We start from the raw sequence: 21,728 nt of genomic DNA, 5'->3' as shown, positions 1-21,728 counted from the left end.
CTTGATGGTATCCCAAATCATCTGGGATAAAAGAGACAATTCACTAGTCATTAACCAGTAATCAGAGTTGCAGCCAGGTAATCTTGACCCTGGACTTCATGGTCTCAACAGCAGCATTTGTTTGTGTGTATGTGTGTGTCTTTAGATAACCATGCATATTACTTTAGTGATGAAGTGTGCAGTTATTAACTACATTCCTGATATGTTACTGCAAAACTCAAGCCCTGCCAAAAATGTGCAGTTTTGCACTTTCAACACATGTAAACAACACCATCACAACATGAACATTTGGCAACTGCTGTCCCATGAAAAGTTATTTCTTTCTTTCTGTAGTGGTCAGGATGTTGGGCTAAGACTTGAGAGGCTGGGGTTCTTGCTCCCACTCACGCAGGAAATTCACATGGTGGCTTTGAGCCAGTTACTGCCTCTTAGCCTTAATCTACCTCACAGGGTTGTTGTGAGGATAAAATGGGGAGTGGGAAGAACCATGTATGCTACCTTGAGCTTGGAGGAAAAGGTGGAGTAGAAACAAAGAAAGTATCCCACTTTTCCTCCCAAACGAGCCCAGTATGGCCAACAACAAACAGATAAAACAACAAAAGCCCCTCCCTCAGGGAAGATGCTCAAGGACAGGCATAGGCAAACTCCAGCCCTCCAGATGTTTGGGGCTAACAATTCCCATAATCCCTAGCTAACAGTCCAAAATCTGGAGCTATATGCTACCCAGCTTTTGGAAAAGGACACTGCAATCTGTCAGCTACCCCCCAAAATTAAGGAGGCTGTTGGACCCAAGCAAGCCAGAGAGGAGTCAGCTGCCCTTTATACCCCTTCTGCCAGGCCCAGCAGCACTTGTCAGCATAGTGGGGCAGCCAACAATGGCCCAGCCCCAACCCCCTGTCATTGCCTTTCCTCCCCCATGGGTTGCAGCACTGTTAACTAACCATTTCATTTCTTTCCATCAAGAACCTGAGGGACAGACAGAAGGACAAGACACACACAGCACCACTGCCACAAGCCCCTCTCTTCTCTCTGTGTTGACCTACCACACCAACCTGGAGATAAACCTGCTCGAGTCTCCTAGCCTCCTAGTGAGTACTATCACAAAAAAACCATAGCATGTACCTGCATATACACACACTTACAAAATCAGGGTTGGCTTAGTTATAAGTCAGTGCATACCCACATAGTATTGCCATCATTCTTTGGCTACTATTGTGCCCAGTACACAAGCAGAAAGTCCCAGGTTCAATCCTCAGCACCCCCATATGAGCCTGGCAGAGACCCCTTTCTGAATCCCTGGAGAGCTGCTGAATCCATGCAAACAATACTAAACTAGATGGGCCAGTGGACTTCCTAAAATGTGAATGATCAGTTACACTATATGGCAGTAGTGAGACCTTGTCAACATATACAGTAACACCTGTGCTCAGTTGTTTAAACCGGCTGCTGATTTGCTGGCAGGCCAGCTTCAAGGTGTTACATAAAGTCCTTAACAATGTGGGGCCAGAACAGGCACTCTTACAGGTGCCACATAATACGTACCTGTTCCACGTCTGCAAGAAACTGATCTCTTAGTGTGGCAGCACTCACACTTTGGAATTCCCTGCCTGTTGACCTCAAGCAGATACCTTCACTGTACTCTCTTCAGCACCTGCTAAAAACATTTTTGTTTAGCCAAGCCTACTCAGATATTTAGAATGCTGATGTGTTTTTATTCAACCCAAGTACTCTTAAACAAAGATGAAGAACGGGGGGAGTGGGTTCTACAGGTGGATCTCTGGGTGATTTGCAGTAAATCAAGAGTTTCTGACTTTCCATTGTTTAACAGCAACAAAATGACTTTTCCCACCTAAACCTAGGCTGTTGTAACGAAGAAAGCTACCATATTTTCCATCTATAAGACACACCCATGTATAAGGAACCTCCCCTCCCCATTTTGGGGGACCCGATTTTAAGAAAATGAGGGGAGATGGCCCAAAGTTGTTGAGCCTCTTCCCCCCCCCCACAGCTGAGGGCAGAAAACACACCCTAGATCATTTCCTGTGCACAGCGGCATCGGCTGGTTGGCCGAAGAGCAACTTCCCCTGATGCCACTGCACGCAGGAAACGATCCTGGGAGTGATTCCCGCTTGCAGCGTGATTGGGGGAAGTTGCGCTCCGTCAGCCAGCACCCCCATATTGCTCCCCGCATGCTAAGGCATCGGGGGAAGCTGAGCCAGCTAGCACCCCCAGATTGCTCCTCACTTGCTGTGGCATTGGGGGAAGCCACGCTTCCCCCAACTGGTTGGCTGGCGGGCACACCGCTCCCCCCCATGCCACTATCCGTGTATTGGACGACCCCAGTTTTTTGACATGATTTTTGAGTAAAAAAACCTTGTCCAATACACGGAAAAGTATGGGAGTTAGGAGAGGAGTCAGGTGAAAGAACTGTGCGCTCAGTTCACTTCTGCTACTGAGAACAGATACAAAGGCTCAGAAGGACCCTGTTCTTTAATGTAAGGGTGAAACTAGGCTTTATTTCACCTGGCTCAACGACCCATTTTTGCGTGCACACCGGCAAATATTTGCACACACACAGAGGCTGGGAGCCTCAATTTTGCCACTCTGGAGGCTTCACCCTGACAAAAAAACCTAGCTAGCCCCCCCCCTCCAGTAGCTATGACACTGCTTTAATGCCAACCACATTAATACTTGGCCTTTGTTGGTGTATCTTGGGCTTCTAGAATTAAAACAAACCAGATCTGACAAGCTTGAAATCCACCAACCCTTTTCTCTAGAAGATTAAAGCAAAATGATGTTACTGATTTTCACACACACAAGCAAACACACAACACACCAGAGGCTTAGAATGAATGGAATTTCACAAAGCCCTGAAGCAAACTAATAACAGCCACCTTATCTGAGGTGGAAACTTGCTCCCATTAGATCCTCCGACCTTTTGGCTTCAAAGAGTTGTCAATGCTTTATCTATGTCAGCAGCTAAGATGCGGGGTGGGGGTGGAACGGGACACCAGTTCTATCACTTGGGTCAAATCTGCTTAAATAGATGAAGGGATCTTGTTCCAAGCTACTTTGCCTTTCTCTGCTCTGACTGGAAGTTTACCACATCCATTCCTCTCTCTTTTGCCCAGTCTGTCACATGATTTCTGTTATATCATGTCGGAGATATATCAAACTGTTCCCTGCCCCTTTTTGGAGAGACACCTCTGAAAAATTATGTAAGCTCTTAAGAAGAGGCTGCTGGATCAAGCCAATAGCCCATCTAGGCCAAGCATCATGTTCTTGTAGAGGCCAACCAGATGCCCACTCTGGAAAGCTGACAAGACAACAACAGCCTCTCCAACTGTGATTCCTAGCAACTGGCATTCAGAGGCATCTTGACACTGGAAGTAGAATATAGCCATCACATCTATTAACCACCAGTAGCCTTGTCCTCCATGAATTCTGAGTTGGTAGCCATCGCTGCCTCTTGTGGGAAGGGGTTCCATAGTTTAGCTACGTACTGTGTCTTCTTTTTGGTAACACATTTCCTTCTGGGGGAGTGCTGATGCACAAGTGAACCCTAGGCACACTTCTTGTTCATTTTGGGTGTGAGGAGGAGAATTCACACACAATATTAAATTACCGATTCCTGATTAAAACAGGGAGCTGACATGGTGGGCAAAATCATCTTATTCTAGCTGAAGACACACATCTGGCTTGGCTGAGGATCACCAACTTCTGACACTTTCCAGAGCTGGCTAAGGAAACCACAAGGAGGAATAGTAGACTTATGAGAAATCCCAGGGATGGGGAACATGCTGCGGCCCTCCTGGTGTTGTTGATGGGAGTTGGAGGCAACAACACCTGAAGGTCCACAGGTTCCCCATCCCTGCAGGTTTCTCTCCTAGGCTCATGCCTGCTGCTGTTGCTGCTGCCACCCAGTCTTCCATAGGAATTGCACTTTGACTCTTCTAGCAGCAGAGATGCACTGCCTGATTCCAGGAAGCTCTGCCAGGACAAGATGAGCCGGTTTTATTTTCCAATCAAGTATTGTGTGTCCTTATAAGGTCATCTGTGTCTAAAGAATGGGGTAAATAAGTGAAACCCTTCTCATTGTAAACAAAAACTGGATAAATACTTGCATATTTACTCAACTTGCAAATTTTCTGAGAAAAAAAATGGAGCAATTTGATCCCAGCTCTTACACATATACAAAATTCCCCTCAGTTATCATATCCTAAAATTACTTATATATACATATATCTTAACTTATAAGTTTATGCATAAATTGCATTGAGATGGATGTTTAAAAGGCAATGAATAAATCTGATGATGGTGATGAATTGTATTTTTACTCTGCTTGCAAATTGCTTTTGGACTTTTCCTTGTGAGAGTCTTCTTTATTGCTCACTTTCAGGAAGAATCTGAAACTTTTCCTGTTTATACCCAGGCATTTGATGTCTGAAATATACTGATCCTGGTAACCATGCATCATTGCCTAAGATAATGTAATTGTTTTAAGCTATTTTTAGAATGTTTTTGATGTGTTTCCTGCCCAGGATTCCTTTGGGAGGAAGAGCGAGATATAAACTGAATAAATAATAGGAGGAAGCGATATATAAATTTAATAAACCTAAACCTAACCATTCAAGAAGGATGATGTTTTATCCACTGTTGTTAGAAGAATGGCTAAGTTGTAGGGATCCCCTTAAAGAGACTCCCTGAATAACTGACATGCAGGTATGAAAAGGTCAATTATTACCAGTTTTCACTTTATTTCAGTCAAAAGGGTTTTTCAAAGTGTACAGTTACTCTGCATAAAATATAAGACACCATAGCTAAAAAAAAGTGGATTTGTGTGTGCATGAATAATATTTATACATTTGTGTTTTCTGCATATTTACGAAGGGGTAGTTAGCTGAACCAATGTAAGTTATTACTATATGAATATGATTTTTTTAATAAAAGAAAATAGCAGCCTTCCCTAATCTTGTGCCCTCCAGAGGTTTTGGACTACAACTCCCAGAAGCCCCAGTCAACATGGTCATTTGCTAGGGATGATGGGAGTTGTAGTCTAGAACATCTGCAAAGCACCAGATTGGCTGAGCATTTAAAATATTTCACAGAATATGCAAAAATAAAACCCTTTAAAATGTGGGTTTTTCTTTTTTCTTTTGCTTCTTAACGACAGATAGAATCATCAAGAGTATGGCATACAATATAGACATCAACAGCCCCGATTAAAAACAATTATGGCTATAGCATTATTATACCTTTTCCTAAATAAAATATGCCCAGAACTCAGAGAAGAAAATAAACCTTTAAAACTCAGTAGTAGTTTGCTGCACGACAAAAATAGATCCTCTCGTCACTTATTGCCTATACAATATTGCTTTCTGTTTTATGTGAGTATTTTTAACATATATATTTATATATAGGGTTTGGTTTACTCTGGTGAAGTCAGTGATTTTAGGCTGCTTTGTGTCTAAATGATTAAGAAGTTGAAAACTTAAAAAATGTGCTTACACAATATACACATTTCATTACTTACAAAGGAAAAAAAATAAGCTTAAACATTTCATATTAAAAACCTGGGGTACAGTAGGGTTAGTAGCACCATGAACTTTGGGCTTCTCAAAACTGAGCAGTCTGCTCTTTTGAACCATCACAGTGCATTGTAAGATTGCAGTTTCTTCTTTTCCTCTGGGATGAATTTTCAAAGCGGGCCCTCTTGGCCTTTGGGGTGGGAGAAGTGGTAACTTCACCTTCTGATCCTTAGTGACCCCAGGTGTCTCCAATATTTTGCAAGAGGTCAGTTCCCTTCCTTGACACACACACAAAAAATGCACCAGAAGAACACCTTTGGGATGGCACTTGAGGAGAGGCACACCGGAATCTGCATAATCAGAATTTTCTCTTCTTCTTCTTCTTCTTCTTCTTCTTCTTCTTCTTCTTCTTCTTCTTCTTCTTCTTCTTCTTCTTCTTCTTCTTCTTCTTCTTCTTCTTCTTCTTCTTCTTCTTCTGCACAATAGCACCATTGTTATATCTAAAGGAAGTGTATATCTAAAGGAAGTGCACCGTCAGATTTCTCCGTTGTTTTCAAAAGTCTTTGAGGCATTACGTCCTCTTCATACAAACTTGGCATCGACTAATGCGCGTCCTCAGGTCTCCAGCTTTAAGAGTCTCCGACTGAGGTTTACTGGTCAACAGAAATGCAGAGGACACATGAAGTTAGTTGGCTTAATGGAGTCAGACATAGCCCAGTATCATACCATGGTAACATCTCTATACCAACCTTCCTCCAAGGATCTTAGGGTGGCATTCAAAGTCCCTCCCAACCTGCTATGCTATGCTTTCAGCAGCCCTGCAAGGCAAGCTGAGCTGTGTGTCTGGAAAAAAGCCTTAGCTTGGTTGTAGAACATCTGCTTTGCATGCAAAAGGTCCCAGGCCCAATCTCCAGGTAGGGCTGGGAGAAACTCCCTCCCTGGGATGCCACTATCAGTCATTGATGATAACACTGAGCTGGATAGACCAATGGGTCTGACTACATTTAAAGCAGCCGGCTATGTTCCTATGGATGGATGAAGTCATAGCTGAGGAGGAGAGTTGACTCAGGGGTCACTGGCTCTTCCAGCTGCAGCTGGCAGTAGGTTTTCAGAGTCTCTCTCTCTGAGATAGAAGGCTTTCTAAGACTTCTTTAACTGGATATGTTTGGGGTGGTGGTGGTGGAATGGGTGGAGAGAACAAGCCAGATGGGGGTAGAGGAAGCGTGTGTATGATCACATTTTATAGACGACTCTGGTAGAGTGAGTGTGTGCATGGCCAAAGCTGGGCAGGTGGCAGGGTCATGGAAGATTTTATTTATTTATCACAATGTTTTAAGAACCTGTTCTTCATTAAAAAGAAAAAAAAAAGATGCTCTCAGAGGTTCACAAGATTAAAACCCAAATAAAACCGAAATAAAAGAATCAAGAGAAATGCAAAAAACCTCAACATAAAAACTAAGTAAAAGATTTCAGTTCAAAAGGAGAGTAAAACTTGTAAAGGTAAGGGGCAGTTGTTATTCTTATTTTTAAGGAAATATTCACCAGCTGCCAAAAAGAACAGGCACAACACCAGGTGAGGCCTGCTCCTGAGAGCACATTCTATAATTCAGGTGATTGGGGTGCCATCACAAAAATGCCCTATGCTAGGACACCACACACCTCATCTCTGTGGGTGGATCGACTCAGATGGACCCCTGTGGATTCTTTTCATAATCTGGCAGGATGATTATGTCCTGTCCAGGGATAGCCAATGTGGTGCCCTCCAGAGGTTGTTTGACTGCAACTCCCATAATCCTTGTCCATTAGCTATGCTGGTTGGGGCCAATGGGAGTTGTAGTCCAACATCATCTGGAAGATGACAGGTTTCCCACCCCTGGTAGTAGTAGTAGTAGTAGTAGTAATAATAATAATAATAATAATAATAATAAATAATAATAATAAAAATAACTTATTATTTATACTCTGCCCATCTGGCTGGGTTTTCCCCGGCCACTCTGGGCGGCTTCCAACAGAAATATTAGAATACACTAATTTCTTAAAGATTAAAAGCTTCCCTAAACAGGGCTGCCTTCAGATGTCCTCTAAAAGTCTGGTAGTTGTTTTTCTTTTTGATATCTGGTGGGAGGGTGTTCCACAGGGCAGGTGCCACTACCGAGAAGGCCCTCTGCCTGGTTCCCTGTAACTTGGCTTCTCGCAGCGAGGAAACCACCAGAAGGCCCTCAGCACTGGACCTCAGTGTCCGGGCAGAGCGATGGAGGTGGAGACGCTCCTTCAGGTATACTAAACCTGGTGTAGGTTTTTCCTAGTCCTAAATGCATGCTATGGTTGCGCAGAATGAGCTTTTGCTTTGACAGGTGCATCAAGCTTTTAGCTACATTTCTAGTTTACCATAACTCCTGACCATAGACCAAGCTGACCGGGGCTGATGGGATTTGGAGTCCAATAATATATGGAGGGCACCAGATTGGCCCATTCTGTCTTAATGGAATCCTTACACATGTAGGCATTGTCTCTACTGTGCTTAGGAAAGGATTATGCCTAGATTGTGAACCTTACATATAATTAACAAAAAGTAATAATTAATTAAATTAATTATACCTGAACCAATAGCAGCTCAGAAATCTGTCTCCCACGACAATGTATGTGGTGAAAGAACTTTCTGTATTAGATTACAGGCTGGTGTGGTTTAGGGTTGCCATATTTTGAAGAGCAAAAAAGAGGACACATTTGCCGACCTCTAGCTTTAACTATGGATTGCTATGACGACTCTCATTTTACATACCCATGAAAAAGAGGAAGTATCCTGGAAAAAGAGGACATATGGTATATAGCAATCCTAGTTAGATATAAGTTTACTTGTTTAAGTATTGTTTATCTGGAATTAATCCCTATGTTGTTTTATTTGTTGCATCTGCTAAGACTCATTGTTTTTGTTTGCTTCTATTTGTAAGCAATTTTTAAAAAATTGACAAGCTTAGGGATTGTGATTCAAAATGGCAGCCAATAGTATCCAAACCTTGACAAAACCCTGCTCCTTGATCTCAGGAACCATCAAGATATATATGAGGTGTCCAAATGCATACTGAACAAAAAACTTGCCAAATAATATATACATTAGTCAATGTGAGGCACACTCACCTAAACATTTCTGCCACTTCCACAGTTGCCAGCCAGAAACTGTATGAATTAGCATAATAGTTGCAGGTCCCTCGACCATGACACTCAATGAAAGGAGCGGAACGGAATTCTTCCAGGCAGGAACCAGGAGAGGCCAATGCCTGTCCAGATCCCTCTGCCCCCGCACTGGTATGCTAAAGAATAAAGCAGCAAGGTCAGTTTAATTGGCCTCATTCACACTTAATGCTAAGCCAAACCATGGCTTACCATAGACAAGCAATTGTGCTGGTGCACAGGCAGGGCCATTCTTAAGCATATCCGGCGCTGTGGCAAAGATCCCTCCGGTGCCCCCCCCCCCATTTCCCAGAGTTGTCGACCTTTTCCCAAGCCTCTGCGGGAATCGCTCTCCTCCCGCGGAGGCTTGGGAAGGAAGCTGCATGCCCGCCAAACACATCTGTTTACCCAGAAAAGCAAAGGACAACCCTTTGCACTTATAGCTGCAAAGTGTATGGCAAATTCCCGCGGCCGAGGGAGAAGAGGAGGAGGAGCAGGCAGCCCGTCTTCATCCTCTGCTGCCGTCTCAGAGTCAAGGAGCAGCCCCTCGTCCAACGCAGCCCGCACCACTGCCAAGCGCTTGTGGGAGCCGCCTGGCTGGACGCCAGGTCCCGCAAGGGGGCTGGAGGAGGGATTCTCCTTTTGCAGCTCAGTGGGGAGGGCAGGCCGCCGCTGCCTTGGGGCTCCCCAAGCGCGAGAAGAGGCGAAAGCTGCTGGCTCATGGCCAGACCAGAAGGAGCAGTACAAGCAGCAGCAGAAGCGCCAATGCGCCCAACCGCATGCGCGCCCGACTGCAGAGGGGGTGGCCGAGGAGGGTAGGAAGGAAAGAGACAGGCACCAATCAGGGCAAGAGGAGTGGGCTGGCCACCCAATTGGCTCCCGGAGGCTTGGGAGGCAAGCTGCATGCCTGCCAGCCATAAGGTTGGCGGGGCACAGCTGGCTGGTGTGCACGGAAAGTGGAGGCCGCCGGCAAAGCCGTGCAGCTCCTCCACTCGCTGGGGCACCCCTGAGAGGCTGGCGCCCTGGCGCAACGAACCACTAAGCCCAATGGGAAAGACGCCTCTGTGCACAGGGAGAAAACTGGTCACTTTTGCTCTGCGCTAGCTCCTGCTGCAGCCATGTTACCAGAATCTAAACCATGGTTTGGGCTCAATGTTATATGGTTTGTCTGGAGTGTACAGGGATATTGTACAGGGTGCGGCTGATGCCCCCTCCCCTCTTTAAGTTCACATGCATTTGCCCCACACTCATGAAGAGAGCTTGGGACATTACAGTGGTACCTCGGGTTACAGACACTTCAGGTTACAGCAGTGTTTCTCAACCAGTGTGCCTCCAGATGTTTTGGGACTACAACTCCCATCATCCCTAGCTAGCAAGACCAGTGGTCAGGAATGATGGGAGTTGTAGTCCCAAAACATCTGGAGGCACACTGGTTGAGAAACACTGGGTTACAGACTCCGCTAACCCAGAAATAGTACCTTGGGTTAAGAACTTTTGCTTCAGGATGAGAACAGAAATTGTGTGGCGGCGGCAGCGGGAGGCCCCATTAGCTAAAATGGTACCTCAGGTTATGAACAGTTTCAGGTTAAGAATGGACCTCCAGAACAAATTAAGTTCTTAACCCGAGGTACCACTGTATTATGGAAACTTTCAGTGAAGGTACATACCATCATAAAAGAATAACCAATCCATAGCGAGTCCCAGCCTTGTGGACAAGGTGGGATTTGAATGGTCTGGCTGTGGATCGCTATAACCATGGCAGGAGCTTCACAGACAGTGCAGCTGAACAGGAAAATATTGGGGAAGGAACAGTGTTAAAAGATCTGCTGAATCAGATTAAAAATCCCATCTAGTTCAATGCCTTGTGTCTCACTGTAACCAGTTAGAAGTTCCTACAAAGCCCAAAAGCAGGGCATGAAGGCAATAACTCTTTCCCGCTGTTGCTACCCAGCAGCTGGAATACTTCCACTGAACATGGAGGTTCTACATTGTGGCTAACTCTCCTCAACTTCCTTTTTGCTTCATATGGCTTTATGCTAACTCTGAGTGATAGTGCAGTTTCTGGATTGTTTCAATTGGCTGCTGGTTCTATTTTATTGATTTTAATTTGCAGCAACTGCCCTGTGCACATGGATCATAGGTGGCGCATAAATACCACAAATTAATTAATCTCTAAGCTTCTTATTGTGGAATTACTGTATTATTATTTATTAAGTTTCTATACCACCCTTTATCTAAAGATCATAGGGTGGTTTACAATACAAAACCACAAAACCACATACCATAATGACAAAACCTACTCCATAGTTTGATCCTACACATTAATTGGATGTGGTGTGAGGAAGACCTTTCTTTTGTCTGTCTTGAATCTCCTGCCCATCAGTCTGTACCCATCCCACATTAACAAGCCCTCATACATATATAGCTCCATAATGTTTTATATAGCTTTATGCAGCAACATCTTCATCAAGACAGCTATTTGAAGAAAGCAACTAAAAGACAACATGCATTCTCTGTGTGTGTTTGGATCCAAATCCCAATTTCTGCCTCACCGGCTAATGAAGGGTTGGATGTTCTTTCCGGTTAAAGGCTCCATGCTCATTGGCATTGGCTCTGGGGTGGAGAGCCAGTAGGAATAGTCGTTCCGAGATGCAAAATTACAGACATTGTTGATGTTGCAGAACATGAAGGGCATTGTGCTGAAACGGCGGAGGCAGCTTCCAGCAGTGCCTGGCAAACAAGAGACACAATTTTGTAGGCATGAGGGGGTGGGAGGAATCTTCCCCATTGTAGGAGGTCTTTATATAATCCCTAACCCAGCTTCTCCCATCCTTGGTCCCAAGATGTTGCTGGACTACACCTCCCACCAACCCCAACTATTATACATGCTGTATGAGGCTAATGGGATATGTAGTCCAGCAACTTCTTGGAACCCTAGATTGAAAAAGGCAGCCTTAAGTGCACTATGCAGAAGGGTTTTCCCAACCACTGGCCCAGAAGATGCAGTGCAGGCCTAAAGGATTATGAATTTGACTTTGCTGACCCCCTTTTCTGCCATGGATTTACTTTGTGGCTATAGGCAAATCCCAGCCTCAGTTTGCCATCTGTAAAGTGGGATTCATAGTGCTTCAATCAGGTTTGCTGTAGATTGACATTTGTTCCAATTGTGCAGTAAACAGCGGGTTTTCCAGGGGAAAGCGGCAAGATAGAAAGAAACACCTGTTGGAATGGTGACTTGAAATCATGGGACAAACAAAAGTGTGGCTGGACCCTAAGTCCAGATGATTTGTTGTGTAACATTAAATCTAGTCTTTGCTAAATTGCTGATTTCTGCCTTCTTTGTTGCTTTGGATAGCCACATGTCATGGATGCTTTAGTGGGGGTTGGACTAGATGACTCTTGGGCTCCTTTCCATCTCTACAATGCTAGGATTCCACTGCCTCCACACACACACACACACACACACACACACACACACACGTAAACACACTCCAAAGTTTTGCATTTGATTATAAGTGAGTGTCTGTTGTAAGCCGCTTTGGGTACTCTGGAAAGGTGGTGCATGAACAACCTGAATAAACGAATCAATCACATTCCCAGCAAAGACTATGTCTCACCCAAGTCCTGCCCGTGGGCTCTCTCATTCCCCTGCACGTAGAGAAGAGAAAATCCATTGTAAATCTGGGTGGTTCCTTGTGGGCAGAACGGCGTGTCTGTTGTCTGGCTGTGGCGAGTTATGAGGAATCCGTGAGCAACTGAAGCAGTCCCAGGAAGACCAGGGGGGCCCTGCAGTCCATCGGGACCTGGGGGCCCCTGCGAGCCTCGCTGACCTGTTTATGCAGGACAAACAAAACAGATTAATTCCCCTGAGAAAGATGTAAAGACGTATGAAGCAAAGGCTGTAAAGCAAAGGCATGCCACACAGAAGTAAGTCTGGCTCCTCTGGAACAAATGCCAAACTGTGTAGAGATAGGCTGAATCTCCACTGTATCATTTGACTTTAAACAGGCTTGGCTTCCCCCAAAGGGTCCTGGGAATTGTAGTTTTTTAAGGGATCTGAGAGTTGTTAGGAGGCCCCTTGTCCCCTCACAGAGCACCAGAGTGCCCTAAATAACTCTGAGTTGTAGCTCCAAAAAGGAATAGGGGGCCTCCAAACAACTCTCAGCACCCTTAGCAAACTACAGTTCCCAGGATCCTTTGGGGGAAGCCACGACTTCCTAAGCAGCCCTGTAGTGCTTTAAATGTATCGTGCAGATATGGAAGTTCTGCTGAGGAGGCTTTTCTTCATATCCTAGGGGTGGGTAAGGCAAGATTAGTCGAACCATGGTTTCTCTGGTTGCACCTAGGCTATGGAACTCCCTAACTACACTCTGTGCTTTTCACCACCTAGCCAATAATATATTTAGGCAGGCATCTGACATGCTGGGCTCTGGTTTTCAGCTGGATTGGTTCATCTATCAGTGATGGTCAAACTTGGCCCTCTAGCTGTTTGGGGGCTACAATTCTCATCATCCCTGACCACTGGTCCTGTTAGCTAGGGATGATGGGAGTTGTAGTCCCAAAACAGCTGGAGGGCCATGTTTGGCCATCTTCCACCTCTGCTTTTATTATTATTCTCGTTTTGGCTTTTGCCTTAGAACTGTTGTAAGGTGTCCTGCACTCTGTGGATGATATCTAATGCCAGTCCCTCTCAGAGCAGACTCTCTGAAAACAACAGACATGGCTAATGTATGCCCATTGATTTCAATTTGGCTACTCTCAGTGTAATTTTATTGGATGCAACCTACTGTCTAGAATGGGAAGGTGATATATACATTATCTGCAATAAAATAAAGAGAGAGAAAGAGAGCCCCCAGCTCAGAAGAAGGTGAATGTGTTCTCCCCTTATAATTTGTTCCCTTCACTCTATATCGTCTTGTGATTTTCAACTGAAAAATTCAGCTGAATTCAAAATCCACCTGTTTAGGGTTCAACTACTGTACTTTCGCAGTTTGGTACCAAACTACATTTCCTATGTCCAGTTCATGCACATTATCACCTTCCCTCAAGCAGCTGTTCTAAAGACATGTCGCTTCCTACTCTGCAGTCTTGATGGAACCTCCTCCTTGCACACAGTGCCTCTTTCCCCCACCTACTTCTAAGCAAAATTGGGGCAAGTTCCTCCCCTCCAGCACATGTACCTTAGAGTGCACAGTAACCACAAAATGCTGCAGCAAAAGTCACCTAGAGAGCATTCACTTAAATTTATCCATATGCATTCACCCACAAGTTCCCACTCGGCCATGAAGCTCACTGGGTGAACTAGGGTCAGCGACTCTCAGCATAGCCTACCTCACAGGGTTGCTCTGAGGGCATAATGCAGGGAGGAGGAATCATGATGTAAACAAACAAACAAGCAAGCAAACATTTGTACCCACCAACCTAAACAAAAGAAAACTTTAAGATACCCTGTTCCTTAAGACTATGGCAATTGATACTCAGGCAAATCAGATTGCTCCGCACACCATGTGCCTGTCACCACCCACTCACTGAAATTCTCTTCAACATGGATGGAGCGCTTACCATACCTTGTTGACCTGGAAGTCCTCTCTCTCCTTTACGTCCTCCTGGTCCATCAAATCCAGGAAGCCCATCTCGTCCAGGATCACCAGGAAGACCGATTGGGCCTAGATATGTGTATGCACAAACAAATTGTAGCAAAATGTCTGCAAATATGCCTAAGCAATCAGCAACTATAGTATCATGGTTTATTTAATCCTAGGAGCTGGTCAAATGTTAAGCTATGTTTTATCTGAGTTTCTTATGTCTCGAAATGAGAAATTTACCTGGTAATCCTGGAGGGCCTGATAGTCCAGGTAGACCTTTCATTCCAGGCTGCCCTGGAGGACCTGGTGGGCCTGGGTCACCTTTTACAATAATTGTTTGTCCAGCTGGACCAGGTATCCCTGGAGGACCTAGGACAAAGCAAAAGCAGTTTTCAGTTTTTACATCACTAACTGGTCCTCCTCTTAATGATTCATTAGGGGAGAGGGGTGCATCCCACAAGGGAAAACATTTGCACATCCCACCAAAGGGAAATTGATTAGGTCCATCAGGGGCCCATCAGCAGTCCTTCTGTTGGATCAGACTGAAACCATTCAAACTGTGACCAACTTTGCTTCAAAGGTTCAAAGACTTTCTGAGATATGCCTTACACTGGAGCAGACAAGTCATTCTGACCCCATAGGAGACTTTTGATTTGTGACACAAAGGGCTTTTGTCTTTTCACTTTTTTTACAGCACACAAGAGAGACTCAGAGGCACCTGCCATTCAGAACAAAGGACAGAGAAAAACCCTTTCTCCAAACTGGACTAAATGACAGTGAAATTCAGCCTGATCAGGACCTGGTAGAAAATCTGCCCCTTTCTCCTATGCCTTTAATATACTAAAACTTTGCATAACTTGGTAGATCTCTCCCCCCTTCTTCTTGATTGATGTTTGCTTGAGAAAAGTTGAAGAGGTGACACATGATAGACGTTTATAATATTATTATGCATGGCATGGAAAATGTAGCTTGAGAACAGCTTTTCTCTCTCATAATACCAGAACTCGTGGACATCCAATGCAACTGTATGTTGCAAAATTCAGAATGGATAAAAGAAAGTATTTTTTCACACAGTACATAGTTCAGCTATGGAACTCGCTCCCACAGGAAGCAGTGATGGCCACCAACGTGAATGAATTTAAAAGAGGATTAGACAAATTCATAGAGGACAGGGCTGTTGAGGATCATAGTCCTGCTAAAATGCTTCTGTTCGACACAAGCATAAGGCAAATAAAGTAAATTAAGTGATCTTTCCAATATCGTCACTTTAAGGAGAATATAGTCAGACTGGAATGGGTTCAGGGGAGGGCAATGAAAATAGTCAGAAGTATGGAAAACAAACCCTATGCAGAAAGATTGAACATACTGAGTATGCTGCTTAGCCTGCAGAAGACTTAGAGGAGATAGCTTTCTTAAAATACTCCAATACCCAAAGAGCACCCGGAAAGATCAAAGGCTTGCTCTCTACGGCCCCAGGGGGCAGGACCAGATCTTATGAACTTAAGCTACCAGGTAGATTTTGGTTGAATGGTAACAGCAACTTTTTGATTGTAAGAGCAATTTGACAATGGAACCAATAACTTAGTGGAGTGGTGGGTCTTCAGTGGAAGTCTTCAAGCATGTGGGGCAAGCTCTAGTTCTGGGTTTCCTGTATCAAATGGGTTAAACTACATGACCTAAAGCCCCCACCAACTCTATGATTCTGTGACTGTATTTGCATGTCACATTAAACTATCAACTATGGTTTACAATGCACAAGTGAATCAGGCTTTCTTTCTTTCATTAGAAGTCCCTATGATTCCAACTAGAAAGCTAAAGTGGGAGGCATTTAAAGAAACTGGTGTGACTGCATAAGGAATTTACAGATGAGCTGAGATTTGCAAAGGGCATTAAAAGAATTGGAAGAAAGGGGGAATCATGAAGGAAGAGTATACACAATTAGCCAACAGTTGCTGGGAGAAGATCAGGTGGGCCAAAGCTCAGAATGATATGACAGTCACATGGAAGATGGAGCAAATTGTTTTGTGCTGCTCCAGGGTATATAGGACCCAAAGCTTCAAGTTACAAGTTCAAGTTACAAGAAAGGAGATTCCAACTAAACATCAGGAACAACTTTCTGATAGTAAGAACTGTTTGACCCCTTAGAAAGTGGGTGGACTCTCAATCAATGGAAGTTTTTAAGCAGGGGTTGGATGGCCATCTGTCATGGATGCTTTAGTTGTGGTTCCTGCATAGCAAGAGTTGGATTGAATACCCTCAGGGTCCTTTCCAACTCTACAATGGTATGATTCTGTGATTCACGCTGGGAGGAACAAACCACAATCTCTGACTTAACTTTACATCTGAATCTGTTACTAGGGTTTGGTTCACTCCAAACAAACTATGATCTGTAATCCAGCTTCTCATGTTGGATTCCCTGCTTTCTGAGAGTGGAGCCTTCAGCAACTTTCCAGCAGCTTCCTTGTATACGAGTTTTAAAAATGCTGGGTGGTGGCAGCGGCTTTGATGGCCCACTTACTGTACTCTTTAAAGCAGAAGAAATGCACCAGACCATTCTTCTCCAATAAACATCCCTACCCTGGTCAAAACAAGGTCTCACAGTTCATTTTCTATTCTGGTTTAGCTACACAAAAAACACAGTTCCTACCTGGAGATCCAGGGAGTCCAGGGTCTCCTCCAAGGCCTGGTGGTCCTGAAGGTCCCAGGGGCCCCTTCATGCCTGAAAGGCAAAAGCTGTGCGGTTAATGATAACCCAGTGGAACTGAATGACCTGTGCCTCAATTTAGCAGCATTAGCACTGCATGAAGCAACTCTATCCCCTGCCCCAGGTATCTGTTTCTCTAGCTCAAAGGACATAAATTTTATCTGCAACATTTATGGCATCATTTTCCTGTAAAGGCCAAAATTGGGGTGGGGTCCAGGGGCCAAATTTGGCTGTCCAAGGCCTATTTAGCCCTTAGAACTCTCCCTAGACCAAACCCCTCACTGGCCCTGCTTACACCCCAAGAGTTTTGCCTGGCTGGAAGGTATCTTTGAACTCTAATAATGTGACTTGCTTCTCTGGAATAAGGATAGAGATGGGTGTGGGTGTAGAAACTAGCCTACTGTACAGAGGTAGAACATACGTTCATTGCTCTGCCCATTTTCCCCTCTGGCCCCACCCAACATTACTATGTGGCCCTCAGAAGGCTGCCCAGAAAAGAATGCCTCCCGCTTTGAGCTGAAAAGGTTTCCCATCCCCTCCCTAAATGAACTGGGACATGGGTGCCTGATGCACTGTAGCCATCTCCCAGCTGAAGAATCTGCCCACAATTTAGGATCTGCTTTGGAAGTGACTGTTGGGGGAGCTTTCTTAGTACTAGTGCTTCATTTCTACAATTGCCTCCCCTCAGCAGGTTCAACACTTACCAATTAGACCCAGAAGTAGACAACACAATGTTTTCCTGATCTTGTTGGACTGACTCCAACTAGCTTCCAACTAGCATGACAAATGCTGAGCGGTGATGGGAGTTGTAGTCCAACAACATTTGGAGGGCACCATGTGGGGTCCCCAAGTTATAGGTCAAAGGATAATATCTGTTTTATTGTCAAAAGCTTTTATTTTAACATGCTCTGGTGGCTGCAGTCTTGGTTACCTTGTTCATTATTTCTACATGATTCGAAACGGCATTTTGACCCAGGTTGTGGAAGCTCATCATTGTTGTGGTGACCCATGCCTTCGTGGGAACAGAGTCCCACAACAAGGGCCCCAACACTAAGAAGGCCCTGCTCCAGGTTCCTACATGACGCACCATGTTCACAAGGTGGGCCCACAACCTCATAGATTATTGTTGCTTTAAGTTGAAGTTGTTCTAAACTACTTTCAGTATTTTGATATCTGTAACAGCAGCTTGTTGTAAAGCATTTTAAGGATAAAACTGCATGCATCCACCAGGATCTTGACTCTGCTATTACAGCAGATGAATCTGTCCAGAGCACAGTCTAGTTCTGTTGTGTTGGATGAGTTTCAGTTGGTAAGGCTCGAAGATGTGGAGACAAGGCGCTTGCAAACTCTGGACCCTTGCCCCTCTTGGCTGATTAAAACTATCAGTGAGGGGGCACATGGTTTTAGCTTGGAAGAGGCCCTACAGAATTGCCTTTAATGTACCTGGGAATCCTGGAACTCCTGGAACACCAGGATCTCCTTTCATTCCATTCAGACCAGGACGACCAGAATCACCCTAAGAAAACACAGTTGTGGTTATTACTTTCATAGGTGTGTATAGTACTGCAGCCTAAATCTCTTCCATCCAAAACCAACTGCTGCTTTAGAAACAAACATTTCTCCCTTTCCAAGCACCCACCGGGCGTCCAGGTTGTCCTTGGTCTCCTTTCAAACCAGGCACTCCGGGCTGACCTGGCTGGCCAGGGTTTCCCTTTTCTCCTCTTACTCCTCCAGTCCCGGGGGGTCCACGGGGGCCTTCTGAACCAGGAAGACCTTGATATTGCAAAACACAAGTTCTTGGGTTAGAATGACTTGGTCCCCTCTGTAATCAAAGAGAGCGAGTGTTTGGAATGAACTCGTTCGGTTTAGTAATGTTCACTGAATTAACTCAGAAACCTCTGCGCTACACGGTTATTGTTTTTGTTTGTTACTGTGTTATATGTTTTGTATCGCAAACTGCCCTGTGATTCTCACGACGGTTGGTATAGAAAACAAACAAATAAATATACCTGAAAGTAGTTCCCATAATTTCTGTGTGAACTGAATGTGAATAAATTTTGTTTTGGGGTAGAAAATGATTTCTAGCTCATCTTTAAGTTCATTCTTTTAAGTGATTTTCTGCACTTTAGACACTTTGAACCTTTAAGCTTAAAGGTTGTAATTCTTGGGAGAAACCATTGTGTTTGTGTATTTTGCTGTTTTCTTTCTTATGTCTCCTTAAGTATGTTATATACTTCAGCACAGCAACTTGGGACATTCTGAAGCCTGTTTAATATAAAAACAGGCCCCCTGGATGAACTGTGAACTGAATTAGTTTGCTTTGTAAATGCATGAACGTGATCTGGAATTTGTTCCCTATTGAGCAAGAACTAAATCCTTTCTAAAATGGACTTTCTGAGCCTATGCTAAAGGGCCATCTTCATTAAGGTTGTGGGGAGATGTATTTCCATGCTCAAGATGGAGCTCCGAAAGGACCTGGCTGTTGGGTCTGGGGATTCTGTTGCCATCTCCTGCCATGGTCTAGGCTTGCAATTTTGAGTTTTCTCAAGGACGTCATTTCAGATTATTAGCCTCATCTCTAATAATCACACCCATTCACCCAAATTCAAATCTTGTTTTTCTTTACACAGTCCACTTAAAACAAAGCACTGAAAAGGTATCGCCTTTCAGCAGGAGTGGAGAAGCAGGTGTCTTCCAGATGTTGTTAGAATACAACTCTCATCAACCCCAGTCAGGGTGGCCAATGATCAGTGATGATGTGAGGTTGTAGGTCCAACAACATCTGGAGGGCCATAGCTTCTCCATGGAGGGAATTGGGAATGAATCCTGGTGCTCTTGGTGATATTTTCATTTTCAAGCAAGCAAACTTTTAAGTGTTTTGTGGACTCTCACAACCTATATTGGGCACAAACCACTTGTCGGTCCAGCTGAAAAGAATGTGAATTGAACGGTGCCATGGTGAATGACACCTTCAGCAGTATAGAGAAAAGGTACACTGCGAGAGAAAGGGGCACATTTCATTGTAGACTTCTCCTTGTGTTTGTACAACTCAGGCCAATTTTTCATGGGAATGCAAGATGTAGGAATGAGATTCTCAATTTATTATTTTAGCCACATTGATAAATACAAGGTCATCATTAGGTAGTAGCAGACTCAAATATAAAATGTGGTTTGTATCTTAAATGAAAGTTATAAAAAAAGTAAGAGATATATTTACTTAAATATGTAGAAGAAGAGCATATCAGGCGGAACTTACATATTGACAATATATTAAAAACATGAAAAAGATTGTGACGAGTGGGGAAGGTATTTAGTGGGGACTTGGCAATTTTCTCTTTGGCAGTACTGGCTAATTAGTTACTTGTTATTAAGAAACATTTTTATATTCCAATATCTCCTTAACCATGTAATACTGACTGGGGAGGGGCACAGACTAAACCCAAAAACCTAGTTTCATGTTTATTGTAGAATTCATGTCAATGGGGAAGCTGTTTTTGAAGAAAAATCAGGATCCAATATAGGACACATTAGTTGATACAAGTGCAGCTATAGGGGATTAACCACAATTCTTAAAACATTGGCAGGGTTCAGACATAATAATTAGTGGGATGTGCATTAGCATCTCTCCTCCCTCTCCCCCTTAGAAGCTTTCACTTCCATTTTCAATTAATCACTCTATAGCATTATTTCCAAACCCTGTTGTTGTTGTTTAGTCGTGTCCAACTCTTCATGACCCCATGGACCCTAAACTGTGGTTAATCCTAACTATGGTTTATTTCAAAAATAAACCAGAGTATTGAACTTGGTTTTATTTTAAAGGAAAACATAGTTAAGTCCAAACACAAGGTTGCCTGGTTTTAGATGTTATGCTAAACTGCTTTTAACAAAAAAATGGTGATGAAAGTTTTTTATTTCATCTTCACAACCAAGCTGAGGCACAGGTGGTGTGTGGTGTGAGCATGAGCATGAAGCTTCACCAGGCTCATTCATGAAACAATAAATAATTCTCTGATTTACAGTCAAAATAACATTTTAAACAACCAATGCAATGTAGTAAAGCAAACTGACCAAGGTAAGAATCTAACCTGGAGGACCTGGAAGGGTCAGAGTTCACCAAAGCCCAATGATCGATGTTAGGGGGGGATATCAGACACCACACAGTGCAAAATAAGATTATTAGTTAGAAGTAGTACAGAAGAGATATTGATACTAAACAGTGCAAACCATTTCACCAGCATATTTTGTATTTACAACACAGCAAACATGCATACAAGGAGAATGCCCCCCAGGTCAGTATTACATAAATAAAAATATGGGTGTATAACTTAGCATAATTTATATATAGATATACAACTTATTCTGGTGATTAGGCTGCTATGACCAATGTGAAGCAATCCACTGAATCTAAAACTTTGCTGAAGTACTACTGGTTTTAATAATGCAGCCCGAGGCTTGCTATCTATTAGTTCTACATAAACAAAGGCAAGTACTATTGCGACCATTTCACTGACAGCGCTGCATGGGGGGCAACCTGGTTAAAATAAGTTTGCCTGTGATTTTTCCATTTGCATCGTAAGGGGAAGCAGCCTCTTCTTGGACTACCAAAGTGCTTTTGGGCAACAAAATGATTTAGGAATTTGAGGGGGAAAGCAAAGTAATGCACAGCTTGATATAAAATTAAATGGATAATCTGAGCACCAATAATTTCTCATTCATGAGCAGAAGACTGGTTAATTAGTA

General features: G+C 43.8%; 1 protein-coding gene across 2 annotated transcripts in view; it reads right to left on the bottom strand.

The window, feature by feature from the left end:
- Positions 1–4,733: 4,733 nt before the first annotated feature.
- The window catches only part of COL4A5 (collagen type IV alpha 5 chain), a 131,777-nt gene continuing 114,782 nt past the window's right edge, over positions 4,734–21,728 (bottom strand). For both annotated transcript variants that reach the window (XM_035101939.3, XM_088664626.1), the window contains 10 exons: positions 18,628–18,761; positions 18,432–18,504; positions 16,932–17,003; positions 14,525–14,653; positions 14,267–14,365; positions 12,317–12,529; positions 11,252–11,429; positions 10,367–10,481; positions 8,667–8,839; positions 4,734–6,181 (listed from right to left, as the gene is read on the bottom strand). In XM_035101939.3, the coding sequence (XP_034957830.1) occupies positions 6,100–6,181; positions 8,667–8,839; positions 10,367–10,481; positions 11,252–11,429; positions 12,317–12,529; positions 14,267–14,365; positions 14,525–14,653; positions 16,932–17,003; positions 18,432–18,504; positions 18,628–18,761 (1,268 nt within the window). In that variant the 3' untranslated portion in view covers positions 4,734–6,099. The remainder of the gene's footprint in view (positions 6,182–8,666; positions 8,840–10,366; positions 10,482–11,251; positions 11,430–12,316; positions 12,530–14,266; positions 14,366–14,524; positions 14,654–16,931; positions 17,004–18,431; positions 18,505–18,627; positions 18,762–21,728) is intronic.

Source organism: Zootoca vivipara, chromosome Z2 (genome assembly GCF_965207765.1).
Source record: "Zootoca vivipara chromosome Z2, rZooViv2.hap1.1, whole genome shotgun sequence".
NCBI lineage: Eukaryota > Metazoa > Chordata > Lepidosauria > Squamata > Lacertidae > Zootoca > Zootoca vivipara.
This window is presented reverse-complemented; position numbering and strand designations above follow the sequence as displayed.